At 40.8% G+C, this 27,135-nt stretch overlaps 1 protein-coding gene across 4 annotated transcripts in view; it reads right to left on the bottom strand.

Moving 5' to 3' along the window:
- Positions 1-6,992: 6,992 nt before the first annotated feature.
- The window catches only part of IRS4 (insulin receptor substrate 4), a 24,520-nt gene continuing 4,377 nt past the window's right edge, over positions 6,993-27,135 (bottom strand). Inside the window, exons 2-5 of one of the 4 annotated variants that reach the window (XR_014507194.1) lie at positions 25,962-26,872; positions 24,250-24,358; positions 22,637-22,699; positions 6,993-11,120 (exon numbers count right to left, since the gene is read on the bottom strand). Coding sequence is in view for 2 of the 4 variants with exons in the window: in XM_083423426.1 (XP_083279552.1) it covers positions 22,662-22,699 (38 nt within the window). In the remaining 2 variants the exon portion in view is untranslated. Of the gene's footprint in view, positions 11,121-22,636; positions 22,700-24,249; positions 26,873-27,135 lie in introns of all 4 variants that reach the window. The other 3 variants (XR_014507193.1, XM_083423426.1, XM_083423427.1) reach the window with 3 other exon arrangements.

Raw genomic sequence — 27,135 nt, 5'->3', positions numbered from 1 at the left:
CCCTTGGAGAACCAATGGCCAACACTGTCTGGCAGTTTCTCTTCAAGGGTTTTAGGCAGCAGTCCTTCCCAGCCTTACCTGGAGATGCCGGGGATTGAACTTTGGACCTTCTGTGTGTATAACAAATGCTCTACCACTGTGCCACAGCCCCTCCCATAGCATAGCATGCTCTTGGCTATGCAGTACAAGATAAGTCCAGCCCAAAATAGAACCCATAGCTCCAAGCAGCCCAGTTTAGCTACTCTGATATTGTGGGTAACTAAGGGAACGTGCACAGCACATGACAAACTTTTAGTGTGCAATTGCCTAGGATTGTCATCTGGTCTGGTTGGGCTCTTGGGTTTTGTTCTGATTGTTGATCATAGCAGTGACATATTGAGGGGATTGGAAAGGAGGCTAATTGCTTTTCCACCCAAGCAGGGGATAAGGGGGCTATTGCAGGTGGGTACAGGTGCTATAAACATTAATACAGTGGTACCTCGGGTTACAAACACTTTGGGTTATAAACACTTTGGGTTACAAACTCCACTAACATGGAAGTAGTACCTCAGGTTGAGAACTTTGCCCCAGGATGAGAATGGAAATCGTGCGGCGGCAGCACAACAGCAGCAGGAGGCCCCATTAGTGAAAGTGCACCTCAGGTTAAGAACGGTTTTGGGTTAAGAACAGACCTCCGGAAGGAATTAAGTTCATAACCCGAGGTACCACTGTATTCATTTCAAAGGCTTGAAAAGCATGTTTGACCTATGCCAATAACATTGCTATAGTTATTAAGATGCCACAACAATTGCCCTTAGAATAATATACTACTTGCTTTTTAACTATTGAATCTTGCATTTACCCAAGCAATGGGCATCTAAATTTCAGTTGTTGCAGATCTGAACTAACTTTTGATGACGACCCCCCACCCCGCAGTCTGAAATACCATGCCTGGTCTTGAACAGCATGTCTGCCTATGATCCATTGATGACCTACAAGTAATGTAACTGGTTCACAATCCACAAAAACCAGGTTCTTTGCATGGCTTACAGATGGCACTGGGGGAAGAGGAAGGTGCCATGTGCAGCAGGCATAAATTCCAAGAGGTTATGGAAAATCAAAAGGAAAATCTGTTGACGTTCTCTATCCCAAACTTCTGATTACCCTCCAATGAAGTAGAGTTCACCACCATCTGAGGGTGTCCCCGTCCACTGTCAAACAGTTCTTAGCATCAGAAAGTTCTTCCTTTCTTGTAACTTGAATCCACTGGTATGAGTCCTACCCTCAGGAGGAGGAGAAAACAAGCTTGCACCATCATCCATGTGACAGACCTGTAGATATTTGAAGATGGCTATTGTATCTCCTCTCAGTCTCCTCCTCTTCAGGCTAAGCTTATGCAGCTTCCTCAACCATTCCTCATAAGACCTGACCCTTTATCACGTTAGTTAAGTAAGTCAGGCTGAGAGGCAGTGACTGGCCCAAGGTTACCTAGTGAGCTTTAAGGCTGAGTGGGGATTTGAACCCTAGTCTCCCGGATCCTTGTCTGCAACGCTAACCACTGCACCACACTGGCTCTCATTCAGCTGCTCTGCCTGCACACATAGAGCTCCTATAGCTGTTATAAAGCAGGCCTCCAGACAAAGGCCCATGGTATGAATGCTAAAGAGAGCCACTGAAACACCTAGGTTGGCATTCCTTGGCAAACACATTCTGAGTATTTTAAACAGGGCTGCATAGTTTTTTGGGCTGGCTTCAGCGGCCAAAAATTGTGGTTGCTAGGCCCATGCCCCTTTTCCTACAGTACAAGTATAAATGTCCAAATATACTCAGTAGTCTAAATCTCAGCTATATTTTTGGCCATTAGTTACCGGTAATTTAATCATGCTACATCAAAGCATGGTTGATGGACTTAAAAAAAAAAAATCACAACAGTGGCACATTCATCATTACATTATATCATATCTTCAAAAGGCAAACAGCTGTCAGTTTGCCACCGAGTATTTTCATCAATATCCAACCAATCACAGTTTGCTTATAGTTACAAGCATATGTTTGGGCCTTTTCATATAATGTAAGAATGTGAATGATTTTACAGTAACTACCATCCCTGGTTATATAACCACAAGCATAGTGTGAAGAACCTTGAGAAATTTACAAAGGAGCAACTAATTCACATTAATTATTCCATTTTGCTAAGAGCACATTACAGTATATATTGGCCAACAGGAATATGAGATAAACATCAGCAATGTTTGTTCTTTCCATGTAAAAAATGTTTAGAGGAAGGTTGCAAGATAAACATCTGGCCCACCTTATTGCATACACTATTATTCTAATACAGCTACAAATTATTTCAGGACACTGTTGCTGAACCAAAGGTGATTTCAAAATATATACAAAATGCAATAAAGCATTCTAGCCTACCATCATTTTTATTATCATAGTGGACAGTATATTTAGATATTTACATATTTATTTAAAAGGGAGATATTATTAGTCAATTGAAAATAACCTTTGAGGATGTTATTTTGGCCATCTTGCTACTACTATCCATCTTTTCTGGCTCTGAAGAAAATCTCAGGAAGATATAAAAATTACACAGTCTTTCTCCCCTTTCACAAAATGTGCAACACAGAGAACTCTTTTCTTCCAAATGGCAGCTTTTCAAAGAGTTTGTTGCTTTCAGTAACAGTGGAAATAATTTTGTTATTAGGAGAGGAGCCTTCAGGCAAGATGATGCTTTTACGGTTTCTCTTTTCCACTCCCATCTAGAAAGTAGGCAGAGGAACAGAGCCAGAGAGCAGAGCCCTAAGTCTTGCGAAGGCACGGGCGGCATGCAGAAGGTCCCAGATTCAAATTCCGGGTAGCATTTGGAAAGACATACAGTAGTACCTTGGGTTAAGTACGTAATTCGTTCCAGAGGTCCATTCTTAACCTAAAACTGGTCTTAACCTGAAGCACCACTTTAGTTAATGGGGCCTCCTGTTGCTGCCGTGCCACCGGAGCACGATTTGTGTTCTCATCCTGAAGCAAAGTTCTTAACCCGAGGTAATATTTCTGGGTTAGCGGAGTCTGTAACCTGAAGCGTATGTAACCCAAGGTACCACTGTACTTCTGTCCAAGACCAGGAAAAGCCACCGCTGAGCTAGACGGATCAACACTCTAGCTCAGCTGGAAAAGCTCTTCCTAACCTGGTACTAAGAGACAATTTGTGCAAGATTTTTGATATAACATAAGGTATACATTTTAGCCCCACAGGCTGAGGAAGCAAACCACCATGCGCTGGAAAGCCTGGGCTCAAGTCCTACCTCTGCCACAAACTCAAGTGTGCAACCCTGGGCCCTATGTTTCGGCTTCAGCATTCCCCATCTGTAAAATGGGCATTAACAGCAAACCTGAGCACCGCATGTTGCAACTCAGTGCCGGCTGCTGGGGACCTGGTGGGGCAGCCAAGAGTGGAGCCAGAGGTGGTACCCATTGGTTTTCTCCCCATCCTCCTCCCTCACCAAATATTCTGTGGATGCTTAAGCAGGAAGACATGTTGGCCATACTGTTGGAAAAACATGTGTGTAGAAATATGGCAGTCCCTGCACAGGCAAACTTGCCCAGCAACCTACACATGATGCTACAGAGTGGCAAGTTTCCAGTATTATACCTTCAGGGAAAACATCCCATGTTGCCTTGCCTGCCGTAGAACCCTAGGGTGTCTGCCAGGGGCTCACTGCTGCTGTGCATTTGGAGAAAGACCGAAGCTCAGCAGCAAAGCACAAGCTCTGTGGCAGGTTATACCAGGGTTAAGCCTGGGTGAGGTTGCCAACGTTTGGTTGACCCTTTGGTTTTGTTCATTTTTAGTTTACCCTCTGGGGGGCATATATACCAGCAGTGGGTATGGTCATATACTCTCTCTCTCTCTCTCTCTCTCTCTCTCTCTCACACACACACACACACACACTCTCACACACACAGAGAGAGAAAGAGAACATATCTTCCCAAAGATGGGTTATAAATCCCTCTCCATTCAAATCAAGGGTGAGGTACCTTTATCATCCCTAGGGCCACATTCTTTACTGGGCAACCTTCCAGGGGCCACATGCCAGTGGTGGGCAGGACCAGATGTGAAAGTGGGTCAAACTAATGTGCATTTTACCATTGGACAGTAGACTTGTTTCTTGGGGAGAGGGGTTGGCGCTGGAGTTCTGAGGGCTATAGAGAGAGGCTTAGAGGGTCACATGTTGAGGATCAGAATCTGATGACATGGGTACAGCCACCAGGTTCCACTCACCCAAGCACTATGTGTTTTTGTTTTAAATCTTGCAGGTCTGGGAAAATGTGCTTCAGAGGCTATGCAAAGCTCACAATTTGGGGGGTTAGTCACCCCTGGGTGAAGCACTTACTCCATTGTTGTTCCTTCTCTGTAGTAAATTGCCTCCACCTAATTCAGCTTTGCTGTTTTGCGACACAGGCTAGCATTGAGTGTATAGTTATTGTATTGGGTATATTAACTTCTAGAGAGCTAGGAGACAGAATGGAAACCTGGAGAAGTTTAGCATTATGGCACGCATGCCAATATTTTTCAATACACATCCATATCCTCTTCCCAGAAGAGAAAAAAGGGGCAGTGATTTACTGGGCCCAGGTATCAGAAAGTCAGGGGTTGTCCCGTATATTTCTGTGTATGCGGAATATGGACCAGCTTTCACTCCTCTGCTGTGTAAACACAGGAATAAACACAACACTCCTCTGCAGCTGTAAAATTGGTACAAGCAGCCAAGCAAAATGTTCCTTTTCAGATAAATGTATTGGTTATTCCTGAAATTCTCCTGGAGCAATGCTTCCTAAGAGCTCAAGGATGCATTGCCCAGGCTTCTTCAGAGCAGTTTGAACATCACTGATGGAAAACACCAGGTTTAATTACTAGCTGCTTTAAACTCAAATCCAAACTCTTCTTTCTCTTCACTGAGCAGCTAAATTCAAACCTCCCCGCTATTGCAGAACAATAACGTTTCCCAGTCAGCAAGCAGCTTAAGTGCCTTGTTGTTTTAGCCAAGTTGTTGATCAGCCCTGGAAGAGAGGGCCCTGTGGGGCGTTTCAGTGCTGACGGTTTTGCCTACCAGCTCGGTCAGAGCTGCTGAGTTCTGAGCCAAACTACCAGCGCAAGCATTTACCATAGTCTAGGTCCAATGAGGTCTTTCACTGCAGAGGCCTCTTTTAAGCAGTTACTATGTTAAAAAAATGTTGCAACAGCCCTGACCGTGTTTGGATAATGTGCCTTGTTTATTTACTGCTGGTATGACTTGCTGCCATGTAGCAGGGAGTTGTGTTTTCTTTTCTTCTTAACATATGCTGCCTGCTATAACATGAGGCCCAGAGAAAGGGGAGCTGGATGGGGCAATCTTTTCATCCAAAAAGCATGCAGAACACAGAGTGACTGTGTTGCCAGTTGCGATTTTTATCTTCAAAGAAGAGACCAGGAGGGCTTGTATGTGTTTGATCAAGACAGAGCAATTTCATTCATTTATTCATTTGTTTCAAAAAGCCACTTTTAATTTCAATAGCGCCTTGAAATCACGCCTCAGCAATAATATTTTATTTTTATTTATTAAAAAATTGTTTTATCTGCTAGCTAGACTATAAACTTAGGTGATTCTGCTGGTCACTTCTTAATGAGAGTGGCAGGTTGCCTAATGCATTAGCAGCAAGACAAAAGAATCCCTCGCTCAATAATGCTCACCCCAGGGTGGGGCAGGAGGGAAGAATAGGGAGAGGGACCCTCCACTTGTGCTAGAAAACATGCACCCCAAATATTTCTTTCTGAACAGCAGCTTCTAGTTTTGAGAAACTGGACTGATAAGCTGTAGTCAGTGAGCTTCACAATAAGGTTGTGGAATAGAAAGAGGAACCTGAATTATGTGCTCTGGTGAGTGAGATCCTGAACCCTGAACCCAAAAGTCTTCTACACCTTTTCCATACAGCTTCCGTCCCATTCCCATCTAAAACACCTCACATAAGAACAATAGTAGAGGGATTCATGCAGCACATTATAACTGTAACCAGAAACCATTGTTGCCTATTTGCTCAATCTTGCCTGCTCCCTTATACACCAACAGCCAAGAAATTAACGTTGGGTCCTAGAAAAGCCCATTGATTTTCATGGCCTTAGGTGTGACTAATTCTGCATGAGATTATGTTGAAAGCCTTCTAGATGACCTGTACTAAAACACTTGGGCATATCTAGTGAAGGAAAGAAGCATATTTTGGTCCAGGAGCAACTTACACCTCTAGTGATTTAACTGTATTAAGAGCCTAAATGTCTTCAACCAATAAAAAAATGCAGGGATCGTGAGCTATTTCCAAAGTATGAGTTTTACAAAAGTTAAATGTTTGAGTCAACTCCTGCTTTTGACTGATATTAATATTCATTCTAGTGTTTCAAAACTGGCAGAACACCTGAAGATAAATTATTGTTTTTAATGAAGAATAAGTTCATATCCTTCTTTAAAAGCAGTTTTCTTGAAGAGAGTGGTCTGTTTTGTGAGTAATGAAACTCATGAACTGGGGATTTCCAGATCTTAGCAAGAACAACTATTGCATTTCCTGATTTCAGAAGCGTGTTTAAGATTAGGGGGTTGGCCATAATACTTTCATGAATATTACATTGTCCACATCAAGAGGCCACTCCTGTGAATGAAGCAAGTGCTGTACATTAATGGCTTACAACACTGGTATCAGCTCTCAACAGCCCTTCACATGCTCCATTTAAAAATCAGATTAAAAACCCACAACTACAATGAATTGATCAGTGCCATCGGCTAATGAATGCTTTGAGCCACACTAAGTATTCTTGCAGCATTTTAAATGAGCCATAATAGTTTTTGGCTGAACAGATCCAGGTAATTTGCATGTAGAGGATACTAAAACTTAAATCCACTCTTTAAAAGTTGAATGAATGTATACAGAAAAGCACTACTTTAGCAAGCAAGCCATTTTAAATAAAGACTCAACTGCACCAACACTACCATGAACACATTTACTGCGAGTAGCTCTATGGAAAGCCAATTCAGATAAATATAAACACTATACAGAGCTTCAAGCCAGTCTCCCAAAATTGCAAATGTGCTGCATTTTACCATGAAAAATGATGTAACAATATTTACAATGGAAGACACAGCCGGATCAATCAGCTCAAAACTTTTTAACAGATCAGTGAAGCAGAAATAGCAAATATAATGAACAGTTTCAACCATATATGTTTTAGTTTGTACAGACAATAACTGTCAATATCAAATTAAATTTACAGGACAAACGTTGTTCCATCATTGGTTTTTCTGTACTATACAGCAGCATAAAACGGGTGGCTGGAAGGTTGCCCACATAGTGATATGTTTTACATAGTTGGAAAATGATCTTCCAGCACAATACTGAATAAGTTAGTTGCTGTAAACTAAGACAAAAAAGATTGCATATTTATTATGCTGTACCTGTTAGTATTTGTACCAGTAGAGTTGAGGTTACCCATTTGCTTATTTATTCAGCATTTGTAAAATCAGTGCTGTATATTGTACCATGGCAGCCTCAGGATCTAATATTTGTTAACATTTGTTAAACCTTTTTCAGAATCATTTCTTAACTATCACCCAATTTTCATTTTTTAAATGAAAAGATGTAAAGTACCTATTGCATTGTTAATTTACAGAGTCCAAACAAAACGTACATGGCAAGACAGTATTGTGGTCTAGAAAAGTGGTCATGTTTTTAAGTCAAAATCTGTTTAGCAGCAACTAGTTAACTATACTCTTGAAAACCTTGCTTTTCTAGATTCAGATATTCATCTGTGCTTTTAAACTCTGCAGCATATTTCTTTTCCTCCTTCTGATTACTGGGCTCTGCATAAACTCATGGATGCCAACTATATGCCAGCTATATTTGTCAGAAATCACCTATATCACTGTGTGACATGTATATTAATACTAACCAAAAATAAATTCCAGTACACAGTCATGAACATCAAAACTGACAGGAGGATCTAATTTGTTATACAAACTGGTCCAGTACGGTGGGTCTGCCACTTACAACCTTACACGGGGTAGGGTGGGGTAGGAAATAAATGGGAAGCGGGGGAGCCTGCTATTCCATTTATTTTCCCTTTACCCACACACCCAGCGGTTTTCCTTCCTCACCAGCCTCTGGGTGGTCCTGCAACGTGATTAAAGAATATTGGGAGTGTATTTATAACAAGCTTAAACAAATGTTTAAAGATCTTTCCCTAAAAGCCCAGAGCTGTTTCTCCTGGGCATAATAACATCTGAAGTCCCAAATAATCAAGTGAGTCTGTTGCTGTATGCCACCACTGCTGCTCAGATTTTACTGGCACCAAAATGGAAAACGAATGTCGTTCCAACAAAAGATGAGTGGTATCATAAATTGTTGGAATATGTGGAATTAGCGGCTATGAGTAATAGAATAAGAAACAGAGATGACAAAAAAAAACTTAAGGAAGAATGGAAGTTATATATAGAATATATGAAAAATCATTATAACAAGATAATTAACCTAGCAGGATGTGAGCACTTCAGCAGCGTAAGTTATAACAAGAGGTAAAGAGAGGAAGAATGAAAAATTTAGAGAAACAAGAAGATGCAGTTTGGAAGCGATTGGAGAAGAAACTATGGAAGAAGTGGAAGGGAAGTATATGAAAGGATATATTTGTTTTGTTTTGATTGTATTAGTTTATGTGGTCAGTATTATGTGTTATGTATTTAGTTTATGTATCAGCGGAGAATGTGTAACAGAAAAGCAAATAAATAAATCAAGAAAAAAGGGAGGGGGGTCCTGGGACACTTCCAGAGCTCTCATGCCTCCTTCCCAGACGCCAGTAAGAAAGGAAAACCCACTGGGTACATGGAAAATAAATAAAATGGAGGCGCGGAATGGGAGGTTTCCCCCACTCTTAATTTATTTATTCCCCCCTCCACATAAGGCTGTGATAGTGTAAGTAAAGTGGTAGGCCCACTGCACTTTGGAAAGGTCAGATGTCAAAAGGTGAGGCAACCCTTACTCAATACTTGTACAATATACAACGTAGAGGAATACCAGCTGTGTGGTGCCTGAGGATTTGTTTACTGCTTTCAACCCTTTCAGTTATCAGTGCTTCTAATTATTAGTATATACTATAAGTTCTAACAACTAGTGTCAGAACCAATAACTAGTGTCATGCTCTTTAATGACGTAAGTGAGGCACCTGGCTTCTGGCTACAATTTTTAATTCCCAATTTAAACAATAATCCTAGTAAGATAATGTATCCCTTTCCCCATATTAGGTATAATAGGACAGTCTTTCTGTCCCCTAATTTTGGAAAGAAAAAAAAAAAAGCTTCAAATGAAAAGGGTTCTTCTACTAAAGTTTAAGGAATTTTTAATTCCCAATTTAAACAATAATCCTAGTAAGATAACGTATCCCTTTCCCCACATTAGGTATAATAGGACAGTCTTTCTGTCCCCTAATTTTGTAAAGAAAAAAAAAATAGCTCCAAATGAAAAGGGTTCTTTCACTAAAGTTTAAGGAATCCTCTCTATAGAAGCTCTACAGCACATCAACATTGTAATGCAGGGAAAATATACAGTTGTAAAGTCTGCATTTCTCCCCCATTTGAACTTATAAAGAAATCAACTCCCTGCTAATCCAAAATATCATTAATTGGGGGGGGGGGGACTACACAGGGAGATAAAGAAAAATGAAACTATAATCAAGATACAACCAATTCATCAGTTCTACCTTTACATTCGAGATATTCTCAACAATTTTCAATTTAAGAGGACATAGGATTATAAAAATAAAAAAGACAGAATCCATAACTCTCTTGCATCATAAAGCAAAATTTAACCAACCCCACCCCCACCCCAAGTCTCATTTAAGTACCATTTCTCTCCCTTATAGCATATTGTTCTTGTGGCTTTGAAATATCACCACAATCTGTGCATGTGTCTCTCTCTCCAGAAGGGAGCCAAAGATAGAGTTTGTGTGTGTGAGAGAGAGAGACAGACACTTGGGTTACAGACTAGTTCGATGCATGTTTACCTGTAAGTCCCACTGATTTTAGTGGTTCTTATTTCCTTACAGTTGGTACAGGATCAGGACATGTACCTGCCTTGGAAGAGGAGAAAAGGCTGTGCTGTGTGTGTGCATGCGTGCGTGCGTGCGTGCACATGTACTCACACACACTTATTCCTCAGAAATTGCAAATTATCTTTACAGTATGCTCTAGCAGCAGCTGTTCTCAAAAGTGGCCACTGATGGAGCAAACAATAAATGACTTCTTTGCAAACGCAGCTACAAATGTTGAGGATCAGGGAGGTGGGTAGGAAGGCAAAGAGAGGTGGTAGCTTCTCCACCTATTCCATCCTGGCCAAGGCATGAAGTGGGTGAAGCTAAACAATAAGCTTCTCTTATGCATGTAAGAGAAATAGACAGGCAATTGGAAGAGCATGCATGAGGAGGGGTACATGGAAGAGATTCTCTGGTAGCCTATTTATTAGGTAGTGGGGTGGGGAAGGCTGTATGTGTTGCAATTGTCTATTCAAAACATTGGCTGCAGGCCTCTAGTCCCAAAAATATAACCCACAGATTTCAATGAGACTTACAAACAAGCATGCTTAGGATCAAAGCCTTGGCCTGTTGTTCCCATCCCTTCAAAATGGTTTTAAACTGCAATAATAATAATAATAATATAATTCTAAACCATTTATAAAACATTTATGCTATCACTTCAAGTACTAGAAAAGCAAAACTCATATTAGGTAGATTCTCAGATACCAAGTGACTTCTCAAAATAAACTTATGGGAAGTGTAGAAGGAACACAGCATTCACCTTTTCTCCCACACAGATATGCTAAGGGGGGAGGAAAGAAACCTCTGTCATCAAAACTTATATATGACCAAAGTTAATTTGGAAAAGCACAATTGTAGTCTCAACCAACACGCGATGAAAAATCATTCCCAATGATGCATGTCTGCGTCTGTGCTGGTGGAAGTGAATGGAGTTGACTGGAGATGGGCTCTGCTTCCAAAAGCACCACACAGTTATGGAGATACCAGCTGGAAAGCCTGCTCTTCTCACAATGGTTTCCATAGTAATGCCATCAGTCTAAGGGAAGAACAAAAATATTTTAGTGCAAGTGAAACAGAAAAAAGACCAGTTTGGTTTATTGTACATGGTATGCAGAGCACAACTGACAATTGAGGAAATTATCATGATATCCTTAAGACATTAATCAATGCATGTACAATCCTGATGGCCAAGTTTAGATCCAGGGTGCTGGGAGGAACCACTCTCATTTTTTCTTCTCCAGGATTTATTGTATCCCATCAAAACTTAAGGTGCCTAGAACATTCATGTCACATGAACCATGTATTTCAATCCACTAAAGCTCATACATTCAGTTTCCCCAGATAATCTGGTGGTACAAAATCGGGAATAAGGAGTTGTGAAGCACCTGCCAAGTCACAATAGAATTAGCATGTGGTATGCAGTCCAGTGGCTACTCTTAATAGCCCTGATCTATTCCACCTTATGTTACACAAAGCAATTCTCCTTTAAAATGATTTCAAGGAGAATCTTAGCTGAAATATGGCTCTTTCACGTATTCCCATCAACATTTTATGAATCTTGAAACCTCACAAGGTGAAGAATTAAAAATGGAGCAATTTGAAACTAGAGGCATCAAGTGTTTTGAGGGATTTCTTCAAGTAAGGTACCATGCGTTACATATACCACCACCCCCTACATAGGAGCAGGAAAGTAAGTGTTAGTTTCCTTAAGGTAACCCACATGAAAGTTCACCACATTCAGCAGATAGTGGGAGTCCAACGTGGAGAAGTTTATCCCAAGAAAGCTTAGTATCACAGCAGCTTTCACAGCCTGTTAATATTATACCAGTAGATAGATACACACAACATCAACAACCAGAAAAGGCAACCCAAAGGTCAGTGTGTGTTTCTTGTCTCCCCAATATATTCTTTATTTGGTTTATATAACAACTATGAAAACCACTGTCATAATTCAGTAACTAGAAATGGGATCTAGCAATTCAGTTCTCCAACTCCCCTCTTCAAAGAAAATCTACCTATCGTATTTTTCGCCCTATAGGACGCACCGTCCCATAAGGTGCACCTAGTTTTTTGGGGAGGAAATAAAGGGGGAAAAAATTATTCCCCCCCAGGCGCGGGGCTGGGGAAGCCCGAGCTTCCCCCGACCCCAGCCCCCAGAACAGGCAACTCTCCGCAAGGTGCGGGAGCCCGGCGCTGGGCTCCCGCACCTTGTGGAGAGCTGTGTGAAGCCTGGGCACGCTGAGCTCAGTGCGCCCAGCCTTCGGCATGTAGGCAACTCTCCGCAAGCCGCGGGAGCATGGCGCGGGCTCCCACGGCTTGCAGAGATCTGCGCGAAGCCTGGAGAGCGAGAGGGGTCGGTACACACCGACCCCTCTCGCTCTCCAGGCTTCAGCGAAAGCCTGCATTCGCCCCATAGGACGCACACACATTTCCCCTTCATTTTTGGAGGGGGAAAAGTGCGTCCTATGGGGCGAAAAATACGGTAGGTGATAATAATAAAAACAAATTAGGAATTCCAGCAATACTGAGTACTGAGGCAACAATCCAAGTGACTTTTTTATATTTGGTTGGATTTTTTAAAAAGTGACATTTTAAAAAACAAACAATGTGACAGACCCTGAAGACCGATTGATTTTCTGCATGACATCACAAATGGATGAAAAACATGGCAGAAGGAAAACTGCCCATTCTGCTTGCAGGGCAGCTGCTCTCCAACAACTCAATATGTGAGATGAACAGCCACCTGGAGCTGAAATGGTCTCCAGAAGATTCTCTAGCCCCCAAAATGTCATTTGTCAGAGCACAAACTCAAAGTTCTGTGACACTGGGGAGGAAGAGCTAGCACAGGACTATACATTCCTCAGTAAAGTTTTTAAAATCAAATAAAAATCAGGTCTGTGGTTAAATGTTTGTGTGTGTGTTTGTGTTTTATTCTGTCTAAGTGTGCCTTCATGTCCCCAAAGAACAGATTTTGTCACTAAGAAGTACAAGCAAGGACAAATACTAAAGATCGTTTCCGGGACCATTGTTCCCTCACACTTTAGAGATGTTTCTTCCTTACATGCAGCATCTGGTTCTATATCTTGGAAGTTAACATATCAAAGGAAAATAGTTAACATTGTGTGGGAAATGACATACTGGATTCCTCCCCACTTTATTTTTTCCACCACAAGTTTAATATCTAAAACTAGCATTACCCGAAGTCAATAACTGCCAGTTCCTTACTGTCTTCAGTACTTTTCCACTGAACTTTTCAAAACATTCATTACACTCCTGACTTTCTGCACTTGGTACCAATTCTTCAGCAGCTTTGAATAAGCACTATAACCCATATAGGCAGAAGGTTGCAAAACACACTAGCCTGGTTCACATAGCACAGGAATTCAAACTGAGGGTTACTGGGACTGCACAAGTGTGAGGGTTGCCAGAGAGGAGGTCAGACCTGATTTGCTCCTCCCTAGTCATTTTTTACTCCTGCACTGAGTTGAGCCAGATTCATGTTAAAGCTCTTCCCTCACTAACCATGAGCTGCAGTCAAAGTTTGATCTTCACTGAAGTAATCAATTTCTACCAGGGATGTGCACAAAAAAATAAATTGCCCCTGAACCCGTCTCATTGGCATGGATATGACATCTATCTTTGCCTCTGATCTGGGGCAGAGGCTCATCTCACCTCATTTTCCAAAGCCTCAGGTGTCATCTCTATTGAAATAATCAAGTGCCTATAACTTTTTTTCCTCTTTTCTTTTTTGCATAATTGGATGAAAACGGAATGCATTAAGAGCCCCTTCTATAAAGAAATGAAGTCTGCTAGACTGGGCATCGAGGGGAAAAGTAAGAGGAGGAGCGTAGTTTTATTTAGGACATGGGATCGCCACATATCTGATCCTCAAGAGCTTGGCTTAGCTGTGGAAAGTCATTCACAAAGTGGCCAGGATCAGGGTTCAAACTATCTTCCTGTCAGTTGTACTTCTCAAGCTGTTCTTGGAAGGCGTAGCAACTCCAACTGCCACAGCTGTTGCTCCGAACACATTCAACAAAGAGGAGAGCCCTGGTAGAGGTTAGAAGCTACAGCTGTCATTCACAAACTACACTCCTGCATCTCGGGTTGGAATCTACATTTACAGAAAAGCTTGGAAACACTTTGGGGAAGTCTAAAAATGTGAAGCAGTCTCAGTATCTCCAAAGCAGAATAGTCATTTGGGGCCTGTGCCTCATCCAAAACAAATGGCAGAGTCCTAATGAATATGGGCGAAGAGGCTCCCCTACTATTTCATGAAACAAATACTAGTGCAGGGCTGTGCGAAGGAATCATTGGAGAGCCAACTTAGTTCCTACTCCAGTCCCCAAGTGCACGCCTAATTTCTCCCTAATAAGTGAATGCTGGTCATATATTCTTCCAGAGAAAAGCATAGTGCTTCATGTAACAACACTGTTACAAGGAGGGCAGAACATACCCTAGAGAACTAAAATTTAAAATTTGATTTTATGTTGCTATGCACTTTTTAGTGTCTCAGTTATTCTTAAGTTTAAATCATTCACCTACACATTTGCTTTGCTATATTCTTCACTCCTGTCCTAGCTTCTAATAATTTTAGGGTTTTTTATTACATACATAAAATGTTCATGTGCAACGTTCACATTTTAAATAAAAGTCACACACAACAAGTGTGCTTGGTCTGGGAACATAAGAAGATCCCTGCGAGATCAGGCCAAAGTGGACCATCAAGTCCAGCATGCTGTTCTCACAGTGGTAGCCACATAAACATGCATTATTTTGATGGTGTTTAACTGGCGGTGGCGTGATGCAGTACTCCTGCTCCTGCAAACCCAGCCTGTATTTCATCTAACTTAAGAACTGGCTCACATCTGACTGCAGTGCCCACCCTTAAGAATACCAGGATCACATTGGGGTAAGATATGGACTAGTTGCAGCAGCAGTGTTCAAGTGTGAACAAAACCTCAGTGAGTTACAGCACTTTATTAATGCCCAATTAAAAGGCACACACACCAGCCTTGCTTATACCTACTAAGCCAAGGCCTCTAGAAACCCAAAATGGGATGATCTTACAATGGCTTCATAGGATGCACAGGCTCATACTTTTGTCAAGCCATCTGGGGAAAGGGCAAGTGTCCTTTTATTCATATTTTTGGGAATGGTGATTGGTTATGATTGCAAGCCAATATGCCAGGTACATAGGGCCCAAGCCATTTAGGACAGGTGAGATAAAATTACTAACAAAAACTCTCCCAAAAAAACTATAGGGGAACTTGATGCACTTCAGGCAACCAATCACCTTAAAAGGAGAAGACCTATCCTGCATTACAATCAAGGGTTAACAAAAGCAGAAGTGATTGTTGTAGACAAAGTCTAAGCATTTGGAATTTGTGAAAAATGATTATGATGATCAGACCCTGATTGCCCCAAAGGACCCTAGATGTTCTGGCAATCTCAGCAGCATGTTATCCTGTGCCATTCACATAGGCTGTAATTGATGTGAATTGCCCACTCAAATGTAACTGTCCAATCTCAAAGATTCTTATCCCGCTTAAAAAAGGGGGGGAAATCAGTGTCAAGGAATCACAAACATTCCTACAAGTCACAGCATTTTATTGTATTGACTCCTACTTTACTGTACTGACACAAAAACTTGCAGTGGCTTTCACCAGACAGAAAGAGCAATAGTGCACCTTGTATCTTCTTGCAAATAGTGGTACCTCTAGTTACGAACGCTCCTGGTTACGAGCTTTACTAACCCGGAAGTAGCTGCTCCTGGTTGAGAACCTTGCCCCAGGATGCGAACAGAAATCCACACTTGCAGCAGGAGGCCTCTCATTAGCAAAAGCACGCCTCAGGATAAGAACAGTTTCAGCTTAAGAATGGACCTCCGGAACGAATTAAGTTCGTAACCAAAGGTACCACTGTATACACACCTGCCCTCCCAAAAGAACCTCTATTCAGAATCACTAACAGAGCCACTCCTTAAAAAAACCGCACTCCTGAACAAGTAGACTGTGCATCCGATTCTTGATGAGAACTAGTGGCAACAGGATATATTCAGATCTACAATAATAGTATGGCAAATTCAAAACAGGCAAACAGAAAATTAAGCTGCCTCTGGCCAGAGGCTGAGGGAAACACTCCAAGCTAGACTGTTCTACTGAACACCCCTTCACAACAGATGACACACTCGCTTTACTTTGCTGCTAAACAGACTAGACTCCAATTAAGTGAATTCAGATCCCTTTGTAACTGTAACTGTAGATATAGTAGAGTGGTCTTACAGTGGAACTTCATATTCCACCTCCAATGGGCATCTTCCCAGCCCAGTCAGTCACTGCTTCTCTTGAGGCAAAGCGGAGCCAGAAGTGTGACATTTTCAGGAGAGAGAAGCGCAGTATAATATGTGGCCTCTCCTCTGTCCCTATTCCCATGTTCCAGATCTCTTGCATGCAATGGGAATGCGAGTTTCTAACCCACCCACCTCCTTCTCTTATAGAAATTTCACTCTTCTGGCCCTGCAATGTCTTGAACACATGGATTAAAGGTAGCATGTTTAAATCCACCCTGAAGTATTTCCCTCTCTATATTTTGTACACAGCTATGGGTACAAGTACAAAATACACACAAGCTGTGTCAAGTTTGAAGGGCAAACACATGGAAAGTTTGCATTTAAAACCAAACAAAAAGTAAACTGATCCTTCAGTCACCACGTCACAGTACAAAACTTGGGACCTTCTGTATTCACTTGGGCTGTTTATACTTGGGTACCCCAACCCAGTACAAAATACAAAGTGAGAAACAAGTTTTGGGTAAATGGCTCATTCAACTAGAATTACTCATCTGTAAAATGGGAATATAGTAGTGCCTCGCAAGACGAAATTAATTCCTTCTGCGAGTTTTCTCGTCTTGTGAATTTTTTCGTCTTGCGAAGCACCACTGTGCATTGACGGTTTCCCATAGGAATGCATTGACGTTTTTTAAAAAAAGGCGCAAGACGTTTTCGTCTTGCGAAGCAAGCCCATAGGGAAATTCGTCTTGCGAAGCAACTCAAAAAACGAAAAACTCTTTCGTCTTGCGAGTTTTTCGTCTTGCGAGGCATTCGTCTTGCGAGGTACCACTGTAATGATGACAGGGCTGTTGTGAGGATGAATTAAGTAAAGCACTCTGCACCTGAATAGTGTCACAGGGAAAATATCACAGGGTGCTGACTCAAGCAATGTTGTAGAGCAGTGATGGCCAAACTTGGCCCTCCAGCTGTTTTGGGACTACAATTCCCATCATCCCTGACCACTGGTCCTGTTAGCTAGGGATGATGGGAGCTGTAGTCCAAAAATAGCTGGAGGGCAAAGTTTGGCCATCACTGTTGTAGAGCATTCATAGCAACTAATAGAGTGATCCTATCTCAATGATGAAGATCTTCTCAGATGTTTAAATGCACAAAGGGCACAATCTAGTCCTTCACACCGCAAGCCTATATATGTATTCCACACAGAGCTGCATTCACAGTGCTGACCCTTCATGTTTGACTCAGATATAAATTCCTAGCATAACTGAACCAGTCCTAATTCTAATCAGTGGTTCCACTAGGGCTGATAGCCAGGGCTGAGGTCCAGAGTCCTGTAGCTCAGGAGGCCTCCAAATCACCACTCAGAAGAATGGCAGGTGATGAAGGCAGCAGCAGACAAGCCCAGCATCAGCAGCTGGGCCGCTGTGGGCATGTCATGGCCCACAGGAGTTGATACTGTCAACAAAACATTCATTCCTTTTAAAAAACAACATTATGCTTTCCTACAACAACATGGTGTTCGTTCCCAAGTAAATCTGTTTAGTATCAGGAGAGCAGGAGCAAACATCATTTATTTTCTGTAGTCATGATAGAGCTACAATTTAATGAGTTTAAAGTGCAAAACTGCACTTGTTCAGAGTGTTTCTTTATTAAATTACAGTTGGCAAATTTGTTTTTTCCCTCTCTCACCTATCAGTACTGTCAAAGCCAATGTAAAGAACAAGTGTTGGAGGGAGATAAATGCTAATTGCTAATTAACACCTGCCATCTAAAGCCCCTCCCCCAAAGACTAGTGTCTAAAACTACAGAGTTCCACCATTGATTGTGAATTTCCGTGATTTCATAACGTAACAACTGAACACAGATATACACAGCTGCACAGTAAGTAACTAGAATTAATGATTACACACACAAATTTAGAAGAACCCAAGAACATCTGTCTCTGATACCTTGAACAACAAGTTTCCAGATCATGCCCTCATAAGCAATACTAAAAGTAGCTAGAAAATATCACTACAGCCTAGCTTGCAATATTTTTGAAGGACTTTTTTCAAGCAGAAATAAACATGGGAAGGATTAAGAGCTGTAATGGCTGAAAAGTATGGAAAAGGGCAGGGAGCAGGAAATATTAGGATTCACTTAAACCAGGTGCAGGAAAATGTCTTTTATTTTTTACTAGACTCCTAAGATCCATCAACTGGAGACAAGTGCAAAAATTGATGGGGATTGGGGAAATACACTTACTATAATGGAGGAACAAGGTGTTACTCGTTACTCAATTTGTAGTCAGAATCTGCAAATCACTCAGATTTACTAGTGGATTTCAATCCAACTTCTGTCTACAACAACTTAAACACTAGAGCTACTATGTAACGGAAAGTCCTAAATAGCAAAAAATACACTAAGAAGGATATTAGAAAAAAGAAAAAGAACATGATGGCATAGTAAGTTATGTTATCCTGCGTCAGATCATATCTTTCTTATTTCTACCTTGAAGTTCCAGGGACTGAACCTGCAAGGTTCTGTATGCAAAGCATGAGTTCTGCCACTGAACTACAGCTCTTTCCTAAATGAGAGCAGATCATCCATCACCCCAAACTAAATATAAGAAGGATCAACATTCAGTAAGGCATGGGCATTCTCTCTCTCTATATATACTGTGGTACCTCTGGTTACGAACTTAATTCATTCCAGAGGTCTGAAACCGTTCTTAACCTGAGGTACCACTTTAGCTAATGGGGCCTCCTGCCGGCACGTGATTTCTTTCTCATCCTGAGGTAAAGTTCTTAACCCGAGGTACTACTTCTGGGTTAGTGGAGTCTTAACTTGAAGTGTTTGTAACCCGAGGTACCACTGTATACTTACAGATACATAGATATAGGTATCTCTTACATTAAGTCTTGAAGTGCCTACAGCTTTATACATCGGGGTAAAGGTAAAGGTAAAGGTACCCCTGCCCGTACGGGCCAGTCTTGACAGACACTTCCGGGTCACGTGGCCAGCGTGACATCGCTGCTCTGGCGAGCCAGAGCCGCACATGGAAACGTCGTTTACCTTCCCGCTAGTAAGCGGTCCCTATTTATCTACTTGCACCCAGGGGTGCTTTCGAACTGCTAGGTTGGCAGGCGCTGGGACCGAACAGCGGGAGCGCACCCCGCCACGGGGATTCGAACCGCCGACCTTTCAATCGGCAAGCCCTAGGCACTGAGGCATTAACCCACAGCGCAACCTTTTTATACCTACCACCCGCCCACTAATGCATCTTTCTTAATGGTAAAATTTCCTTACTGCCCACCAGTGCTTGATGGAAGGAGGATTCAGCTTGTGCCGTAGAACCCCCTACCGTCCACCTAGAATCCTAAAACGCCCACTACTGGGCGGTAGGGACCAGGCTGACAACCCCTGGTATACATGGTCAAAAACCAGTAAGCATGGGAATCTCATGCACCAGCCAACACACAAAAGCACACCTCACCAACCCAAAAGTCAGAACTGAGTAAAGCTGGATTCTGCAAACTGTATGAGACAAGCAAGTTTAAAAGGTTTTGCAAACATTTACTTCATTTGCAAAATCTTTCTGCTACTGTTTGTAGGAGGAAAAGGTAGGAAAGAAATGCATCAAAATGTTACTCTCCTGGAAATTTTACTGAGATTTTACTTTTTTTACTTTGGAGATTTCATTTGCCACACATTAAAACAGTAGAAACCCACATGTTTTTATTATGCTGTTTTATGCAGTACATTTCCAATGGTTCCATAAAATCTCTCTGCCTTTTCCTTCCACAAAAGCCACTTATTGAATTGGTTAAAACCAACCCCCTTCCAATACCACTATGTCTATTATGTACCTACATTTCTCTCCCGTCACTAAAGTATTGAAAGGCATGTTAAGAAACAACCTACAGGATAGCCCTTTCAGGAAGTGGGCAGCATGTCTGAATGTTGCCTGAGATCAAATACTTCTCACTGTACAAGCTAGTATGTCAGGATAAGGAGTTTTAGCTTAGGTTGAAATGTATGTGGAAGGTGTACGTGACACACATCCAGAGATCCAGAGGAGGGGTGGGAGGGAGGAAGAAGGAGAAGGGGAGGGAGGGAGGGAGAGACTGAAGAGGGACAGTGGTGTAAATGCTGTACCACTGATATCTCTGAATCAGCAATTTGGCTCTTAAACCTACCTCCCACAGACACCTCTCTTACTTCAAACACTCTCAATGTTTCCCCTCCCTACCCAACCATGGGGCAGGGTGGGGAGTTTCTTGGTATACGTGTGCACATTTGTACACAGCCTGAAAAACCAAATATAAAAGTTGTATTAATTCTTCAGAAAAAAGGAGATCTACATCTGGGCCATCAGATGCAAGGCAGTTAGGCACGTAGCTATTATGCCTCCCTAATGTAATTCTGCGCCTGCAACAGATAAAGTGCCTTGCATAGTCAAAACAATGTAACAAGCTCCAGCTGCTGAAGTGCTTCTTGGCATAAAGGTGTTAAAGGCACAGAAGTCCCGCCAGGAAAAAGATGACCACCCCAATAATTGTCTCACAATCTGATGCTACAGTATCCAGTATATGCCAATTTGCTTCTCTAAAACACGGATGTTTCTGTTTCAACATGTATAGTATGAAGGTGATCATTAGGTTGCCTTTAAGATGCCTAATAAAGCTACATGTGACTAAACTTAAAAAACAAACAGCAATTTGCAGGGTGGGCCAAGGCGGAGGCACTCTGGGTCATACAGACCTTTTAAAGATGAGTCACAGTTTTAGGACAAACAGTGGTAAAGATTTATCCTTCCTCCTTCCCACCCCTCAGCCACAAAGTAAGATTGCGCAACTCTTCTAAAAACTTTAGCCTACATTGAACAGAAGCTGTCAATACCATCCTATTTCTTATAAAGAAATGTTTGGACATTCTTAATTGCAAATATTCTCCCTTAAATATTAAAAACATTTTACTTTAGAAAACCAGGTCTTGCTTTTATACTACAGTGGTACCTCGGGTTACATATGCTTCAGGTTAAATACGCTTCAGGTTACACACTCTAACCCAGAAATAGTGCTTCAGGTTAAGAACAGAAATTGGGCTCCGGCGGCGCGGCGGCAGCAGGAGGCCCCATTAGCTAAAGTGGTGCTTCAGGTTAAGAACAGTTTCAGGTTAAAAACAGACCTCCGGAACGAATTAAGTACTTAACCTGAGGTACCACTGTATAAGCAAACTAAGGATTTGGTGGGAAAAACTGATCCCAGGTATCTAATTATAATGAATAAGTGATACAAGCTAGGATTTCAAGCCCAGCTCACCCACCATCTGCTAAAACACAGTCTTCCTCCTCTCCTTCTCTCCCCTTGCCAATAATAAATTCTTCCCAAATTCATGGAGGTACAATGCTTTTGTCACTTCTGGTTGAATGGCACTTTTGCTTGCACAAAATTATAAACAAAATATGCAGGATTTAAAGGTCCTATGTAACTCAGTTCCTGTGGCAACTACATATCTGTTATTTGCCTCCTGCTGCCTTATTCTTGTTTGTTCCTTCAGTCACTCTGATCTCCTATCCTAACAGTGTCCTAGCAATAAAGTGACCAAATGCTTTTCATTATCTTCAGTTAAGCTCTCATCAAAGGCCAAAATCCAGTGCTCAGTTATGCTTACACTGAAGTTCCAAGCATTTCAAGGAGACAAGTGTACCAGAATACAAGGGTGCAGTTTTCAGCATGTGAATTTGCCTAGTTAACTAGTTACAATGGACTCCCAATGTAGATAAACAATTTGTTTTTGTTTTTCTTAAGCAGCAAAAAAGTATTGACTTAGCATGCAATGATGCAGCTTCCAGCAACATGCTACGTTTTCCAGTGCTGATTAGCAACATCAGTAAAAGGTAACAGGTTCTGTACTTTGCTTTGGTGAAGGAGATACAACAAAGAAGTATAATGAGTTTAAAGAAAGTTGTGAACAACATGCCTGAACACCAACTAGAAGAATATCAGAAATGCAACACAACCACTAAATGGGCACTGGAATGTTTAATATTGTTGCAGGTTTTTCTGTTATGTTCCATATATACAACTTTTTTTCTTTTAAAGTCAAGAATCAATTCACTTTCACATTAGTGAGCAAACCTATTCTGTTTCACAGGAAGGTTCTTAAATTGCAGGTGAAGAGATATACTGTGATTGCAGGTACAAGTTCAAGCCAAGTATTCAGATAGTTCATTCAGAGTCATTCAAACAATACAATATAATTTATCTAAACATTTTTACCCAGTTCGGCAGCAAAAATGGCTCACTAACAAGGAAGACAGTTTCTTCTCTCAGGCTTATCATCTAAAAAGACATGACACAAAAGTAAAATGGATTGGGGCATGAGGATATAAGAAAACTCAGTTACAAGAACTTCTAATGAAGGGAGCAAAAGTTTCTGGTCTCCCAGCTGTGCAGATGGAATAGCCCCACACCGTTTCTCTATGACAACCTGATATAACAGCTGCTTAAGGTCTTCTTCCCCTCCTGTACTCACTTCTCAGCTTTCCAAATCACTGTATGCTAGGGTGCCAAAACTGGCAAACAGCAATTCCTACTAGCCAAGATTACAAATCGCAATCAAACTGTGAACAGTAATTTGGCAAACCAGAAAGTGATCTGTTGAGACCAGGGGGAGAGGAACATGCATGGCTCATGTAACAGCCAGAGCTCATGTAAGGGAAAATATATTAGATGAACTGTGATATTTCATGTAAATTATGAACTTGGTAATGCACATGGCTGGCCTCCATTCTTTCTTCCAATATTTCCAAATCTTTTAGCATTCTTGTACTTTTCTTTTTTTTAATAACATCTTTATTGCCATTTGCAACCAGAGCTTATATATTTAAAAGATGTTGTTACACATAAAGGAGAAGTATATGAACATATTTTAAGTGCATTAGTTGGGGAAAGTGATCTATAACAAAAGCAAACATTTTGAAGGGTTACTATATTTGAAAACCTTACATCAGTGAAGCTTAAATAAATTTAAATCACGTCAGCTTGGACCAAAGGATCTAACTTAACTCTAGCAGCTACTTGTATTACAGAAAACCTCCTTTCAGAGGGAACAATTTGGAGTGGAGAAATATTTGATCATTGAGAGGGTCTTTAACCTTTTCCCTGCCTGATGCTTTTCTAGCTCCACCCCAGAACACCTCAGTGGCATTCTAAAAGATAAATATTCCTTACATGGATAAATATGTATATGGAACCGGGGGGGGGGGGTGTTATGCAGAAAAGGTTAGAAACCCCCTCTCCTACTCCTAAAATGGATTTTCTGTGACACAAGTGGTTGGTGTTTTATGTTACACTCACTTGTGAATAATGTTTAGTTAAGTCTATAAGAAGTCACCTTCAATTTATCACAAAATTATATGGTACTACTTCCCTAGTTTCAGTCATTCAGAGATGTGAATCAACTCTTTCAACTTTTCCCATTCACAAAATTGATGGAGGAGGAGCAGAGTAATAACCTCAACAGAGGAGGAACTGTTTTCAAGCTTTTTATGTGGATCAAGGTAAAATGGGAACTTGAGGCTTTTGCAATCACTGTAAGTAGAGGGGCCCAGGCTTCTAACAATGAAACTTCAGACATTCAACAGTTCTTGTGTTAACAATTTTACAGTCTTGAATTATAAGCACTTTCAAGTTTTATTTCCAGGTATCTTATGAAACTTTTTGAGCTTTGCTTTAAGAGCAGTAATCTGTTTCAAGAGGGAAATAAAACTGCATATGTTATTACAAGACCGTATACAAACTGATGAGAAAATGTGGAGTTCAACAAAAGTGACCAGAAACTCAAACCTTGCTGTAGAGTTTTAAACAGAAATGCACACACTCTAACCTACCTGTCTCAACAAGAATGGTATGATGCTTCAGAGTGTGAGGTCACAGTTCCCCCGCCCTATCTCATACATCTGAGACACTACTGAGATTTTACCTACAAGTCAAAATTTTCTAATAAAAAAAGAATTATTTAAAATTTTGAAAAATACTGTCACATTAGAGAAAGCACCTGAAAAATAAATGTGACTACATCAGTCATGTTTCATGGCTGACTTTTATCACAGTATACTGAAGTGAATTCTACACCTCCAAGGTCAAACTGGGATCATTAGTAAGCTACAGAATGCATAAACAATGTTGTACCTGCCCCACCCTCGAAGGAACTCAAGCAGACTTGTGCATGGGACAGGCATGCTGTTGAGTTCTGCAATTTTTGCTCTTGCTGGTGAAGTGAGAATGTAGCAGCCCCAAAAGCAGAAGTCACCTATTGTGGAACGCTAACATTTCATTATTTTGCTTTGCCTCCCCACCTGCTCTGCTGTTCTAACTGAGGAGATGCTTCAAATCTCTACTTGTAGGAGTTCAAAAGCTCATTACTATTTTCAACTACCAAGGCATTTCTTTTAACTCTGAAACCAGGGCTTTGTCTGAATCTACTGATTGGCTATGTAACAGTCAGATGAAAATAATGAATGATTTGACCACATTCCAGCAGAAAGTCAATGAGCTTAAGCACTCTCAAAGTCTCTGCTGGATTGTGCCCCCTGCCTCTAGCAAAATCTCTTCCTTATATACACTTTAAAAGAATTTTTCAATGAAGTACTCACTAACTTGAAATCTACCTAGCAGACTCAGCTACTATTACCAATGACTGAATTTCCTTGACCGCTTCCATATTTTAAAGATTATCGGGACCAAAGATTCACATAAAGAAGTACACAGACACACATGATTAGCCATATGCAAACTGCTGTCAGGCATGTTTTTAAAAAACTTAACTTGTAATCATCTTGGTTATGCTTCAGTTGCAGCAGTAACAGGCAAATGTTTTCAATAGATGTTGAAAAACTGATGAAAGCGTCCAAAGTTTAAAACTAGTAGTATGATCAGAGCTGGAGGGTAAGTCCCCCCCCCTTACACTGGTGTTTTTTTGGAATTATATTGAGCAAAGTACAATCCAAGTTTGAAAAATTCAAGAGAAGGCCAAATTCAGTACATTTCTTTACCACTTCTGTTTCTAATTAAATGGAGTTTAACATACAAGAGGAAGATACTCCAAGTATGCTGTCATTCACTGGTTTAGAAGAGCAGTCAAACAACTTGGATTTAACCACAGCAAAAAGAGGAGCAAAGAGAAAAGTATACCAAAGGAAATAAGAAACTTTTAAAAAAACCCCAAGCAATGCTAACAGACTGACTTGTCTTTTATATACTGTAATCTTTTCCCAATAGGAGACACGCCAAAGAATCTAAACTCATGCAATCTCTTAAAGCCTCTGAATATATTCAGATTGAGTTAAGGGGTACCTAGAAGCCCTGATTCAGCATTTCAGACAGTTTATCAGAGTCCAGTACATTCTTTGCATGTCTTTGTATCAAACGATACAGGTATAATTTTCTAAGTAACAAAAGCAGGATACCTATTACAGTACTCAACTGTGTTATATTGGATTTTAAAAGTACTATTTGCACAAATAATTAGCTACAATGACTGAATAGCCACTCTCCATTAAAACAGTATTTAGATTAAGATTTATAGTGAAACACAACTGACTTCCACTTTTTCCTCCAGAAAAAGCTAAAAAACAAACAAACTATAAACTAAGACCAAGTCTGCAGACATGTTATTAGGTTTTAAAAGAAAGGGTTTGATCAAGGCACTATAACACTATTGCAGCTGTAAGATTCTAGCTGAAGTAATCTAGAATGCTTACGACTGTCAGAATACTGTACTAAAAGCCTTCTCATGTCTTCCATTCTGCATCGCTACATTCTAAGGAGCTATTACCAGGGTATCACAGCAGAAGTGTCTGTGATGCACAACTAAATCAAGCCTTCTTAAAAAATTGTCACTGAACTCACAGGACAAATGAGAAAACCATTGTTAAAGCTGCAATTTTATGTATGCATACTAGGAAGCAAGCCCACTGAACTCCATTTACTTTTCTGTAAAATACAGTATGGAGAGAATGGTGCTGTATGCCTTCCAAATTAGCATCTACATTAGAAATGCATGCCAGTTTAACTGTCAGAATTACCTACACCTCAAATACACATACACACACCTCTCTTTGGAACGAGGAGGAAGAGATTTTCGTAATGCTCTGAAACCTGCAACCTCTTCACAAAACTACATTTCCCAGAAAGCTTTGCAAGGGAAACCACAACTGTTAACCCCTTGTTAAAAATCAGATTATATGTATAATGCAGTTATGAAAACAGTGACTTTTTAAAAATTACATAAGACTGCTATACATGAATAAAATATATCACTTTATTCTGCACATCTCAAGGTAAACTGCAGTCTTGATGTGGCTTTAAGTTGGACTTCATTGTAGAAGGAGCAAGGGGAATTGTGGCTGAAAGTAGCAGGTTTGTTCCGCAGAACCTCAGAAAGCAGATTCCTCCCTTAAAAGGTACCCACAACCATGCACCAGGGGATAAATTCCAATCCATTCATAACATCTAAAGTAGTCAGATTCCAAATAAATTATTGTTATTTAGATGAACTGATGTCTATATTTTATTAGAATGTTGAAAAAGGAGTGCGGCAGTGACCCCAAAGTTGGTAATGAAGACAAGTATGAGAACAATTTACTACTTCTCATATATTCTGTGATTAGTTTACTACCCCATACTCATAATGACAACTGAACAAAAAAAGCAGTCAATACATGTTTTCAAATTAAAAGATAGGAAACACTTGGGCCTGAATTGTGCATGCAGAA

This window comes from Podarcis tiliguerta (assembly GCF_965153285.1).
Source record: "Podarcis tiliguerta genome assembly, chromosome: Z".
Taxonomy (NCBI): domain Eukaryota; kingdom Metazoa; phylum Chordata; class Lepidosauria; order Squamata; family Lacertidae; genus Podarcis; species Podarcis tiliguerta.
This window is presented reverse-complemented; position numbering and strand designations above follow the sequence as displayed.